General features: G+C 52.0%; 2 protein-coding genes and 1 long non-coding RNA gene across 14 annotated transcripts in view; 1 reads left to right on the forward strand and 2 right to left on the reverse strand.

Annotated features, from left to right (window-relative positions):
• WDR81 (WD repeat domain 81) overlaps positions 1-13,329 on the reverse strand; it is a 33,003-nt gene that overhangs the window by 18,554 nt on the left and 1,120 nt on the right. Inside the window, 1 exon segment of the mRNA XM_017742971.1 lies at positions 9,540-9,547. Within this exon segment, the coding sequence (XP_017598460.1) occupies positions 9,540-9,547 (8 nt within the window).
• Positions 1-13,329, reverse strand: part of LOC103621582 (apoptosis-inducing factor 3) — a 15,870-nt gene that overhangs the window by 435 nt on the left and 2,106 nt on the right. Inside the window, exons 2-20 of one of the 12 annotated variants that reach the window (XM_017742982.1) lie at positions 12,340-12,597; positions 6,480-9,694; positions 5,786-5,928; positions 5,609-5,718; positions 5,413-5,522; positions 4,928-4,972; positions 4,765-4,846; positions 4,511-4,623; positions 4,033-4,119; positions 3,722-3,813; positions 3,413-3,543; positions 2,724-2,839; positions 2,243-2,314; positions 1,838-1,901; positions 1,326-1,402; positions 1,128-1,245; positions 899-997; positions 760-811; positions 7-497 (exon numbers count right to left, since the gene is read on the reverse strand). In XM_017742982.1, the coding sequence (XP_017598471.1) occupies positions 242-497; positions 760-811; positions 899-997; positions 1,128-1,245; positions 1,326-1,402; positions 1,838-1,901; positions 2,243-2,314; positions 2,724-2,839; positions 3,413-3,543; positions 3,722-3,813; positions 4,033-4,119; positions 4,511-4,623; positions 4,765-4,846; positions 4,928-4,972; positions 5,413-5,522; positions 5,609-5,718; positions 5,786-5,847 (1,686 nt within the window). In that variant the 5' untranslated portion in view covers positions 5,848-5,928; positions 6,480-9,694; positions 12,340-12,597 and the 3' untranslated portion in view covers positions 7-241. The other 11 variants (XR_001864845.1, XM_017742981.1, XM_008640416.2 and 8 more) reach the window with 11 other exon arrangements.
• LOC108448825 lies at positions 4,827-9,360 on the forward strand. Its single transcript, XR_001864848.1, has 3 exons — positions 4,827-4,914; positions 7,745-7,863; positions 9,275-9,360. It is a non-coding gene; the product is annotated as an uncharacterized LOC108448825 (long non-coding RNA).

The raw sequence follows: 13,329 nt of genomic DNA on the forward strand, positions 1-13,329 counted from the left end.
GGAAAGAGGAAGAATGTGGATCTTCTCAGAGTACAAAGCTCAGCATAGCAGCATCCCCATGGCACAGTGGCCAGGGAGCAGCTGTATTTCAGAGGGCTCAGGGCAGGGTGGCTGGTGCTGCAGGATGCACAGGGACTCATGGCAGATTGCCTGGCAATGCTGGGAGCTGGGTACTGAGCCTGGGAGCAATGGGGCAGACAGAGAGGAGATGTGTCCCAGGCTCTCTGCCCAGCTGGTGTCATCATTTGGGTTCATTCTCTTCTCCTTCCTTGCCCTGCTTTGGTTTTCTCTGGTTCAGCACCCAGCAGCTGCCTTTAGTGCACAGCCATGGGATGTGGAGCCTCCGTGGGATCTCTGCAGGCTGTAAGAGAGAGGCCTGGGCCCTGTTCCCGGGGCATGGACTGGCCATGGATTCACTCACCTGATGTAAAAGATCAGGAATTTCTGTTGCTCCAGGCTGCCCTTCACAACAGTGTCCGTGTATCCCTTCCCACAGCCTATGAGAGAGAACCTGCTCAGGGAGCCCTGGCACAGCAGTTGCCACCCATCCCACCTCGAAGCCAGTGTGGGTGGGGACAGAGGGGACAGGGGCTGGGACAGGGCTGGGGAGCAGACATGAAGGCCCTGGACAAGTAGAACTGCCTTTGAGCCTCTCCTGGGTTTGGAGAGGGAAGTTCTTCCTCTGTGACCTCTAAGCCACTGGACATCAGCAAAGAACAAGAGCTCTGGGTGACCTCCAGGCCCAGGGCTCAAACTCACCATGGCAGCCAGTCCAGAGCTTGAGCTGCTTCAGGTGAACTCTGCAACCACACTGTGTTTACAAGCCCCAGACCCAGCTGGGTGGGTGAGCAGATGGGCAGGGAAGAAGTTCTGTTCCCCTCTCTCTGCCCCCTCCTACCTGCATAGCGGATGCTTTTCCCAAGCAACGTGGTCCAGAAGTAAGGAACAGTGCGCAACTCCTTCCCTCTCTTCAGCATGTTTAAAGCAGCACAGTGACCTGGGATGAGCCAACAGAGGGAATATTTTTCTTGCAGGTCCTTAAAAATTGTTCCCTGTGTCTCCTGCTGTCTCTTCTGTCCCGTTCCCATCTCCAAGGGAGCTGGGAAGTGATGTGGCTGTGCCCTCACCGTGGGCCTCGGCCACTTGTTGGTGGTGGATGCTGGACCTGTCCCCGTCGAGCAGCGCTACTGGGAAGGTGACCACGTCCCCAGCAGCGAAGACATTCGGGATGTTGGTTTGCATGTGCTGGTGGGACACAGGGCAATTAGTGCAGTGATGAGAGAGAAGGGATGCTGTGTGACCTGGGATACTCAGCTGGCACTCACCAGATCCACCAGGATGGCACCTTTGTCATCTCTGGCAATGGAGGTGCCCTTTAGAAATGTGGAGTTGGGGGTCGACCCTGTGGGGAGAGGAGCAGGGATGAAAGCTCTGCAGGGATGGGGAGGAAATTTGGCCCCACAGTGCCAGTTCCTGCTTGGAACAGAGCACTTGGAGCAGTGAGCTGTGCTTGAGCTGGTGCTGAGCCAGTAAAGGGGCAATAAAACCAGGGCCCAGGACACAGCACGCTCTGGGAACAAAGCAGGGACCTGTGGAGCTCAGCAAGAGCCAAAGGCACAGCAAGAGCATAACCAGCTCCTTTCCTCCTGCCAAGTGTGTGCTCATGGGCTGCTGACTTTTCCAGGTGCTTGGGGCCAAGAGGAAGGGCTGGATGATAACAGAGTGGGAAAGAGACTTCAGGGAATGGTGCCCTGGAAATGAACTGAGATGCCCTGGGCATGCTGGATGTTCTCCCCACTCCCAAAGCTGCCTCCCTCTCCCAGCTGGGGTCTCTTACCTATTCCCACCACTACCACATCTGCAGGGAGATTCTCTCCGTTGGCAAGAGCAGCCTCTGCAACCTAGGAAAGAAGGAAGGATCATGAACGAAGGGTTAAAACCTCTGTCCTAATTCCCACAGCCTCCCTGCTGCTTTGCCCTTTGCTGGCTTTTTGATTCCCCAGGTTCGGATCACCTTGTCCAACTAATGTGTGTTTCTGGGGATGTAAAAGAAAATCACACTGTTGTCCCTGGGATAGGAACACTTACTGGTGCCCTTTGAGCCCAGAGCTGTGTTCAGTGAAAAGGAAGGGAGGGTCTAGACAAGGGAGAGGAAAGCCTGATGTAGGCACTGGGTTATACCTCAACTTGGGCTTTTTTCCCCTAAAATTAGCAGTTCAGGGATCACAAAGGCATGACTGACCTTTCCATCCCTTCCTTTCAGCTCACAGAGTTCTGTTTTCATGCAGAACTTCACCCCTTTATTTTGCAGCATCTGAAAAGGACTGGTTTGAGTATTCATTAGGAAATTCCAGGCTATAAAAACAGCTGTACCCAGCCAAAACCCAGGCAGGCAGCTCTGCTGCTGCTCCAGGCTGCAGGGAGGTTCCATTTGTGTCCCTGGCTGGTGCAGGCAGCCTGGGAGCCTGGCTTTTCTCTGCAGTCCTGGTCAGGACTGGTGTATGAGGTGGGTTTGGGATGAAGAATGTGATGGGTGGGGAGGGGAAGATTGGGACCAGCCATGTGTGCCGAGCTCGTGGGTGAGCTGTGGGTGAGGACAGAGGCTGGGCACGCAGAGTTATGACTCAGCACAGGGGCGAGGTTTCCTGGGCTGATGTGGATCCCTGGGCTGCTTGGATACCATGTGTTCTCCATCCTAGAAATCAGCCCCAGATTTTCCTAACCTTCATGGCGACACCTCCAACCTGAGGACCCAGGGTGTGCTGGAAAGGGAACTCCTCTCTTTCCACCACTGAGATGTTTCCAGCCTTGTCTGAGAGGAAGGCAGCCACCTCCATTCCTGCAAGGAAGAGGCATGCCCAAGGTAAGCCTGCTGCAAGCATGAACCTGCACCCTTGGAAACCTTCTCCTCTTCCAGGAGAACAAATCTGATGTGCTGCCAGTGCTGAACTGCTTTGCTGTGCATTTCTGGGCTGAGGTATTTAGCTCCCCCCATGCTTTGTTCTTGTGCACACAGACCTGGATATCAGGAAATGCAAAGAATAGCTTCTGGTTATGTACAAAATAGCTCCTGGTTATGTACAGAATAGCTTCTGGGCCTTAGCCCCTTGCTTTCCCAGTGTTTCTGGGGAATCCAGCTCCTCTGGAGGACAGTGACCTTTTCATAAGGCACATTTCCCTCTGTCCATGTGCAGCAATTGTTTATAGCTCTCAAAGTTTCTGGCTATCAGAGGAAAGAATGAGTGTGTGCTGTGTAATGAGCACCCCCAGCAGCTACAGGGCTCCAGGGAGGATCCCAGCCGGGTAGGAAAGGAACATCCCTTCCCTGAGGGCCTCTGGTTCATGTGCACACGAAACAGAAGGGGGTTTGAGGGCTCTCACTGATGGTTTGACACCCACTCCAGGCTGGTACCTATGAATGAAGCTCCTACAATCACCAGATTCTTTCCAGTTGCCAGCTCCAAGATCTTGCTGGACTCTTCTGGGGTTTGGAGCGTGCACACGTTCTGCAGGTCTGCACCTGGGACTTTGAGGAAACCAGAGCTGAAAGAGAGAGAATCCAGATGCATTTCATGATATAAATTAAACAGAAAGAATAAGAAAGGAGCACAAACCCACAGCTGTGTCATTCCACTCTGCCCTTTTATCTCATCTCCTACCTCCACCTCCCAGTGTTGTCCTGCCTAAAATCCTGTGTGTGGCAAACACCTTGTGCACTCACTGGCTGCCTGTTGCAATGAGCAGCTGGTGGTACTTCTGAGAGGACCCATCCATGAAGTGAACCTTCTGCTTCTGGAAATCCACTGACACTGCCTGCAGGAGAGAGGGGGCACAGAGCAGACAGGTACCTGTGATCCACTCTCTGTCCTGCCTGTGTGCCCTGTTTCTGGACACTCAGGTGAGATGAGGGATGCTGAGGTCCTCTCTCCCACTTCCCACAGGTCCATCCGTGGATACACAGATCAGTGTTACACCCTCCCCATGGCAGGAACAGGATCACCCACTGAGGACTGAGCTCAGCTGCACTGGTACCTCTTTCTCTGTCCAGAACTCTATGCCCTGGGCCTGGAGGAATTCAGGTTTCCTCAGGTAAACATCCTCGGCTTTCAAGTTCATTTCCTGGAAACACAACAAAAGCATGAAATGAAGCACTTCTTACAGGCAGCAATTGTCCTGGAGTGTTCACTGGGGAGTCAGTTTGCAAAAGAGGTGAATTTTGCATTAGTGAATCACAGCTCCCCACACCGCCCCACCACCTTGTCCCCACCCTCAGAAAAACCATCAAACTTTAGTGGGAAGAACTCAATAAAAGGAGATAAAGCCATCAGCTTATGTTGACTCTGATCAAAGACTTTCCAGGAGGAAGAAGATGTTTCCCTGGAAATAACACCCCTGTTCCTCTTGGATTCCTCAGCACTCCTGCTTTGCTCACTCCAGTGCTCCTGGCCCCGAGTGTGGCCCATGTCACACGTGGTGCCCGGGCACAGTCCTGCCCTCATCACACACGAACCTTGCTCAGTTTGGACTTGTCATAGGGAACATGCTTCTCTTTGGTGGCCATGATGATCCTGCCAGTGAATCCCTCCTGGCGAAGAGTCTCTGCACACACCAGGGCAGCCACACCTACAAGAGATGCTCATCTCAGCCCTCTGACACATCTCTGTGGAGGAGGAGGAGGAGGAGGAGGAGGAGCAGGTCAGTCCTCCCTGGAGAGGAGAGTGGCAGCTCCCAGTGTGTGTGGAGAGGGAAGATCCCTTCACTGACCTCCCCCCAGCAGCAGCATCGTGTTCTTGTTGAGGAGGCACCTCCTGCTTGCATCCTTCACCCTCAGGCTGCTTTCAAGGTCCTGCAACAAAGTGCAAAATGCCGAAGTCACACACAGCCTGAGGTGCTGCCTGTGCTCAGTGACAGCAGGTAAGGCCAGTACCTTCTTTTTTGCTGTAATAAACACCTTTCCATCTTCCACTGTTACCTGAAGGAGGGAAAGGAGAGGTTTTTTAAGTGCTGCATCCATGAGGTTGTGGTAGGAGCTCTCCTGGGAGATCCCGGTCCAGTGTGCCATCTGTCTCTGACTCTGATCTTGGATGTCACATGATGCTGAGGAGCTCATGAGCTTTTCTTCTCATCCCAAGAGCACTCAGGAAGAGCTGTAAATCCTCTTTTTCATTCCAAAAGCATTTGTGCTGACTCTGAGGGATACCAGGATCTACAGCATCACCTTTCATTGATAGGAGCTTTAGGGCAGGGAATTACACAATCCCAAGAAACCACCCCAAGGATCATCCCTTGTGTTGAAGCTCTGTGGGACAGAGCTGTGGTCAGAGCAGGGGGCTTTCAGTTGGTGTCAGGGACATGGAGCTTGTGAGAGAGAATGAATGTGAGAGGCACCCAGATGAGAGGACAAGAAGTCACCTTAAAGCAGGAGATACAGTCCAGAGCAGGGTATTCCTCGATGTCTCCAGTCCTGATGTTAAAGCAGGCCCCGTGCCAGGGGCAGCGCAGCCTCTCCCCTCTCAAAACCCCTGCAAGAGAACCCCCAGCCCCAGCTGGGCAGTGAGAACCAACCTCCCCAATGTGTTCTTTTCCCCCTGCCCTGAGCTGGGGTTACCTTTGCTCAGCGGGGCACCGTAGTGGGGACATTTGCTGCCCAGAGCACGGAATTCCTTCCTGTTCCTCACCAGCAGCACTGGGTAGCCAGCCACCATCACCTCCAGGAGCCTGGGGCAGAGGTGCAGAGGTGGGCACAGAACCATCTAAATCCCCACCACTGCCCCCAGGTACTCACTGTCCATCCCCAACGTCGTCCTCCCTGCAGACCTCGGCGGTGACGGTGTCATCGCCGTCCATGCCGGTGGCTGCTGGGAGCTGGTTGATGTCAGGCACTCAAGGGGACCCAAATTTCTGATGCAGCAGCAAAATGACTTTCAACTGGTGGAAAACACCCATTTGAATTTTGTGTCTGAACCCAACATCCGTTCCTCTGCCCTTTTCTCCTCTGAATTAACCAACTTCTTGTTTTCAGCCCCGAGTCCCATTAAACTCAACTGCAGAGCAGATGTGATTAATGGCTCTTGTAAACAAATACAATTATTTATGGGGAGGTGCTGCTGCCATATCCCATGTCTCCCTCAAATTGGGTCTAAAGAGATGCTTCAGCCTCTCCAAAGCCTCTCCAACGTTTGTGCAGAGATGTTACTCATGGTAATTGCTCTGAAAGCACTAATTCCTGCCCAAAATGCCTCCTGGGCTAGAAAACAGTCAAACCTCTTGGTCCTTAATGCTGTCCCTGCCTTAGCAGTCATTGAGAGGCTGATTAGGAATCTCCCTCTCTATTTTGGAGAGAAAAAAGCAAGAAATGGAGCAGAGGAAGGTCATTCAAGGCAGGTTTCAGTGCAGGGTGGTGACTTGCTCCTGCAAATCCCCACTGCACCGCTGCCTCGATCCCAGGTTCTTTAAAAGAAGCATCAGTGGGTACTCACCTGGTCCTGCCAGGGGGGTTCAGGCACCCATCCCCCAGGTCAGAGAGCCACCACTGCTTCTGTCTGCGACTTTCTCCTGTGAGGTGACACCCTGGTGTCTCACCACAGATGTTCTGCCCACTGCCAGCCCACGGCTGGTGATGCTCTCCCCGAGTTGCACAACATCCCCATCCATCAGGAGACGTGGCTCCTGGAAGCAGCTGCCTGTCAGGGAGTTTTATCTGATTTCTGCAACTGGCCTGGGCCTAATTAAGGGTATTTTGCTGGGGTTTAGAGTTGCAAAAGAATTGAGGGCACATAGGAATTATGGCACAGGTGTGGTGTAAAGATGGGGTGTGTCGTGGGCACTGCGACCAGAAACTCGAGGGGATGCAGTGATATCCCAACGGTCCCTTCCCACTGCCCCTTTTCCTGATGGAAAGCATTCCAGCTCCACACAACACATTTTTGCAGCACTTGGGAATGTTATTGCTACTTTTTACATATTTCAACAACGTTTAAAATTCTTTAATTTGATCTTTGGGTAGGATTTTTCTCTGTTGATTTTAAGGAGCATGAAGTGTTCAGCAGCTCTGCACGTGCCTTAAATCTCAGCTCTGCTCCTGGTTCAGTCACTGATGTCCAGGCACACGATCCCATCATCCCTTGGCCCGTGAAGGATGGCATGGAGCAGGAGGGTGCTGCTTGCTGTGCTATTTTTACAACGAAGTGGGAGTTGCAAAATACCGGGAGTAACACCTACACTGTTTGTGTCTCCTCTTGTTCTTATCTCTATTTCACAGTCAATATGTTTCACAACTTAAAATATGCCTCAAAAATTAAGGGGGGAAAAAGTTACTAACAGCCTGCTTCCATCATCTCCCTTGCAGAACAGGAGATCCGCAGGGATCAGCTCCCTGCCAGCAGCACCTTCCCAAATCCAGCAGCAGGGGGGATAAAAATCCTTTAGTGGGTATGACCCGGAGAAGAAGGCACGTGCAGGATGCTGGATAAGTGCAGGCAGGATTATTTGGGAAGCAGTTCAATTCATGGAACCCTGTAAACCGTGAGCACCCCTTCCTCCAGAGCAGGATACCGGGACACTGCCGTGTCCGGATAATCCCGGCCCACGGGCTCTGCGCACCCACGATGGGCACAGGAATGAGGAATTTTCTCACAGCACCAATGAGCAGCTTCTGGGCTCTGCCCTCCTGGCCAGGAGCCTGAATGTGAAGCAATTTGGCTGCCAAATGTCCGTATTTAAATTCTCTGTAATTATTCCCCAGAAGCACGTTCCCACGTGGAGGAGCAGCAGCCCTCGCGGAGCGTTCTCTGACTCAGCAGAAATCGCTGGAAAAACCTTTGCTCACAGATGGAAATCTCCAGCGAACAGGCAAAGGGGCAGGTACAGAGGCGTGCAGCTTTGGGATGAGGCAGGTGGAGCTTGATCCTGTGCAGGGACATTTGCACTGCAGGGCTGAGCAGCAGATCTGGCTGCTGGATGCCAATGGATGCTGCTGGATGCAGCCGAGCACCCAGGAAAGGCTTTTGTAAAGTGCAAAGGAAAAGGGCAAAACAAAATGCCTGACAGAGGCAAGGATGATAGAAAGGATATAGAAAAGGTGATTGACAAAGGATAGAAAGCAGAAAAGGGCATTGGATGCCCTTCAGAGAGAAGGTTGGGTTGGCTGCAGGGATGTTGGTGTGTGTCAGGAACACACAATATGCCCTCGAGGGACTGGGATGGGATTGGAGGCAGATTTTCAGGAAGATGCTCTGTAAACATCTTTTGGCCCTTTTTAGGTAAACCAGAGGTGGTTACTCAGAGGGTTTTAGAGTTCATTCACTGGTTCATTACTTTGCTTGTAGCACAAGTCAGGATTAAACACAGGAAGGAAGAGAGGAAAAGGAAGTGGTGCCCTCAACCACAAACAGAGCCCAGGTGGGCATCAGATATCTGTGAGCTGATCTGCCACCCACGTTGGTGCTGAGTCACACGAGCTGCTGAGCTGACCTTGGATTTTATTTTAGGTACCTTCACTTCTGCTGTGTCTCCTTGGTGTTGCTGGCCCTCCAGAAAACTCAGGTTTAGAGGCAAGGATTTAAGGGGTGTAACTTTCCTCCCTTCAAGTTCCCACCACCATCAGCTGGTGTAGCACATTTTTTCATGCCATGGCTGTGTGGATGCATCTTTTTTCCCACCTTTTTCCCAGCTCACCCAGCTCAGGGCCCTTCTCTGCCCTACCAGACCCGCTAATTTTAACAAGCAGCACCCACAGAGTCAAATCATAGGAAAGCAGCTCAGTGGCAGGAAGAGGAAGCGAGGTGAAACCTGCAGCGGAGCTGAAGTGATTAATGGGGCACTGCTCTCAGAACAGCTTGGTTTGTGATATTAATAACAAGAGAATTCAGGGGGGAACCTAACCAGTTCCAAGCTGCAGAGCCAACAGCAGCAGGAGATGCAGCGGGGAAGCTCCTGTGCTTGTATTTGTAAAATAGGAGGAACTGAGTGGGCTCAGAGGGTGTGATGCTGATCTGGGTGTAAGGGCTGGGATGTGCTTCCACCTTGGAGGACTCATTCTTAACCTGTCTGAAATGCAAAAAAACCCCACGTAGTCATAAATGCATTGTCAGGTAATCATAAAGCACATGCATATTCATCAAAAATTACTTAAACTTGAGATTGGTGAATTAAACACAGAAAAAAATGTTTATCCCACAAGGGAGGAAGACAAGGAAAAGGAAATATTTAGTGGGATGGATTTGCTTACAGGGTAAGAATAATTACATGTGGTGTTTCACATTTTCTTCCTAAGCATTCGTGTCTGGTGATGGTGAGAGATGGGACACAGGCCTGGCAGACACCTGGCACCACTTCTCCACGGTGAACATTGCAAAAGGAAAGAAGGAACCTGAAACTTCACTAATAACAGCACATAAACTGTTCAGAAAGTTGAAATATTTGGGGCATGGCAGCTGCTGGAAGCAGAGAACTGTAAGGAACTGCCCGTGCTGCTGTGCTCGGAGGGGATTTGCCAGTCAGTGTGTTCTCAATGGAATTTTGCTAATCCCATGGCATACCTGTGCAGCTGGAGTGAGGAGAGAGCACATCCTTCGTGCCACTGGTTCATGACAGCTGCTCCAGCCCAAGCCCTTGAGAAACAGCCGAGCCTGCAGCATCCTTAGGGACACTGCTGTCAACACAGGTTTCTCCAACAAGTCCCTTGTGCCAAGTCCTGAGGAAAAGAAAAATATCCTTCCAGTCCTGGGAAAAAGGAGGAAGGCCAAAAGAAGAGTATCCAGATCAACCTGCCCTGGGGTCATTTATCATGTGGGCAAAGCAGACTCTGCCTGGGTGGTTTGGGAACATCCCCACATGCCAGGCTGCAGAAGGCAGCTGCTGTGCCCAGTCTGCAACTGGCATCTGGCACCAGAACATCCTGATTCTGTAAAGCTCCCAGGAGATATTGTATTGCGGGAATGATCTCAGGAAGGATGAGCAGCCTGGGCAGCAGAACACCTGCAGGGCTGGTGAAAACAGTGGGAGGTGGGAGGGAAAGCCTTCCCTCAGGACAGGGAGCTTGCAGACCTGGCCAGGGTGAATGGACAGGCTGAGGTGCAAGCGCAGATGATTTCCTCTGCCAGATGAGTTCAAGTCCTGAGGTCAGCGGTGAAGTGCTGCACATTTTGGCATTTCTTGCATTAAATCCTGGAGCTGCTCACCACACTCACAGAGACTGAAATCCCTTTCTCCCATGACCACAGCAAGTTCTACCTGGAGAATATCCGGCTTCCACATCAGGAAAATGTTCCTGGCTGGAAGGGGTAGATGCTCAAGTCTGAATTGATTTCAGCTCTCTCCACAGCTGCCTCTGCAATGCCTGGGCATGCTTTGCCATGCAGAACCTGCATTTTGCACAGTAGATCCTTTCATAAGTGTGGAGTTCCAGACTTCCTGAATGGAGATGTGGATATATAAAGCATTCCTACATATCTGACTTCTTATGGCCTAAGCAGACAGAGTGGTGACACAGTTTAGAGAGGGATGGAGACAACAGCTAATTAAAGTTTGGAAGCCAAGCTGCTTGATTTGTTTTGAGCTCTTGGACTCCTCAGATTACTTCAGGTGTGAGCCAGGTCTGGCATTAGGTGAGCAGATGGGTTTTATGACTCCCTGGATGCACAAAGGCAGATTAAGGGAGGGAGGCTTTCCAAAAACAGGAGCATAACTTGTGCCTGGCTCCCACATTTGTTGGCTCCGGTGAGTCCTCTGTGGCATTTGGGAGCAGAGTGGGCTCCTCATTAAAGAAGGGATGGTGGAACTGCAAAAAGCACACCCAAACCCCCATCCAGGAGTAGTGGGGAGCATCTAGGGGCGACAGAGTTCAACTGGCAGAATTCCTATGGTGGATTACCACTAAACTGTCAGCTTTTTTTTTGTGGAAAACGGATTCATCTCTCAGCTGTGCTGCAGAGAAACTCCAGCCTGGGAAAGGGAGACAAAAACGATTGTCCAGCTATTGAATAAAATTCCGTACCCTCGATTTACACCCCGAGTGCTGCTGGAAAGCCCCCGCTATGGGATTAGCTGTGGTGCCCGTGGTATTATGGGATGGACCTGGGCACGTCCTTGCCGGTATCTGCAAGGAGTCCCCAGCCCTGCTGGGAGCAGGCACCGGCAGCCACCCGGCACCAGGCTGAGCTGCCTCCCCGCAGAAAACGAGGTCGTTTGGGGACAGCCGGAAAACTTCTGGAAATTTGGGTGAAAAAGGCAGTATCTCCAAATAGGTGGGAGTGAGGAATCCCATCGGATCTGGCTCCCCGTTCTCCAGCGGGCGTGCAGGGACCTCTTGTGGCAGCTGCGCCCGGGAGCTCCCGTCGCTGCTCTTGCGTTCGGGTTCTTTTGGGACAAGCCTGGCTCCCGAGCCTGTGGCGTGTGGTTGAATATTTGGCCTGATCTGCTGTCAAGGGACTTGTTTGTAACTGGGCTTGGAAGTCTCCAGTTCCAAAACCGCCCCCGGTTAATGCCATTGCTGCAGAGGAAGGAAGACAAGGAGAAAAGGCTGGAATCGAGGTTGTAAGAAACTACAGCTCAATGGGAAGTCCTGGTAAAGTTAAGTAAAATCTGGGCTAAAATGAACCAAAAAGTAGTTTATATGTAACTGTTGGTAGTGCTCTAGCAATGGGATCAAAGTCCTTGAATCAGAGGCTAAATTAATCACGGCTTAAATTCCTCCCATGCAGAAGTGGTAGGTAAAAGCTCTCCAGTCTCCAGAAATATTTTAACTGTTCCTGTCCCCGAGCCTGGCTGAATGCTCATCTTTAGGATAAACACACCACAAATAGAGGAGCCCCTGGGAAACGGGGCTGGGCTTGCAGGCATTCCATGGTCTGGGATTCTCCCTGCAGGCAGGTGAAGGGCAGAGGTGTCACCAGGGAAAGGGGCAGTCAAGATTTTTTGAGGCTAAAACACCACGGATGACTTCTCATTTGGAAACCGGCTCTATGCAGTTTTATACTCAATTAATTGTTAAACGCTTTTTCTCCTCAGTGCCCTGAGCAGCCCAGCACGTCTCCAAGGCACATCTCTCTTTCCTCAGCACATCTTATGCTGAACAAAAATGTCTTTGCATTTGGTCTTCTCAGTAACAGATTAGCCTGTGTGATCCTTCGAGTCCTAATACACGAGATTATTTAAAATCTCCTGAGTACTCAGGGCTGCCTACTACTTCAGGCAGTGTCTCCCTGCCACGTAACTGTTATGAAAGTACATTGTCTTGCCTGGCTTTTAAGCAGATTTGTGCAGCATGAACAGATGCTTTTCTACCAATTGGGACTATCATAGAAACACAGAATCGTTTAGGTTGGAAAAGAACCTCACCCATCTCCCAATTCGATTTAATCACTCAGCGTCCCTTCCATCCGTGTGTACTTGATATTTTTGTGTCCATCACCCCAGAGCCAGGACAGCAACTAAGAGCTCAGGCTCCACACGCTTCTGTTTCAGCGAAGAGGAAGTAGAAGATTTCATCCAAAATTAATACCTCAAAGGAGAGGTAGAGTTTGACATTAATCGGTGTGTACACCGTGACTCATCCCAGCGGCAGAAGGGGAAGCGAGGACTGTGCAGCAGCTTCTGCTGGAGACATCAAAAAGCAACAAGAGAGAGATCAAATTACGGGAAGCTGGAAAAGCAGCATAGTTGTAGGGTAGGACTAAAATTGTGGCTACGGGATCGTGAATTTCCACAACCTCCAGACAGCAGAGCTGGGGTATCCCAGACATCAGGGGAGCTCCTCTCAGGATCAGACATGGGACAGGGGGATGGGGGATAACAGAGCAGAGCATTTTTAGGCAAGGCAATCAGATGTTTTTCCGTGCTCGGTGTGCCGATCAGCCCCGGTGGTGTGGTCTGGGGGGGTCCTGACCCGGGGTGACCGGTGGCTTGGAGAGCTTCTGCCCAAGGAAACAATCACGGTGACGGGCATCACCTGCCGGGGATGCTTTGAGGTGAAGGAGCACCGGCCGCAGCACCTCATGGGCGAGGCGTTCGGCCACCCGGTGCCACCAAAGTGGGGGAGGAACCTCCGGGGACCGAGGGAAGTGCCCCCAGCTCCCGCAGAGCGACGGGACACGCGTTCCCCGCTCCGTGCCACGCTCTCAGCCAACTCCAGGCTGGCGCCGCTTCTGCCGTGCGATGCCGGGGAAGGCGGATACATCCCCCGGGGGCTCAATTCCCGTCCTCCCGCTCTCCGTGTCCCACGCCCCGACGGGAAGCGCTGCCGCTGCGTGTCCGCATCCCTGCGCGGGGGGATGCGGGAACTGCCAGCCCCAGCAGCGGGGCGGCCCCCCACCCCCCCCCCCCCGGGGG

The sequence above is a fragment of the Corvus brachyrhynchos genome, unplaced genomic scaffold (genome assembly GCF_000691975.1).
Source record: "Corvus brachyrhynchos isolate BGI_N302 unplaced genomic scaffold, ASM69197v1 scaffold99, whole genome shotgun sequence".
Taxonomy (NCBI): Eukaryota; Metazoa; Chordata; class Aves; order Passeriformes; family Corvidae; genus Corvus; species Corvus brachyrhynchos.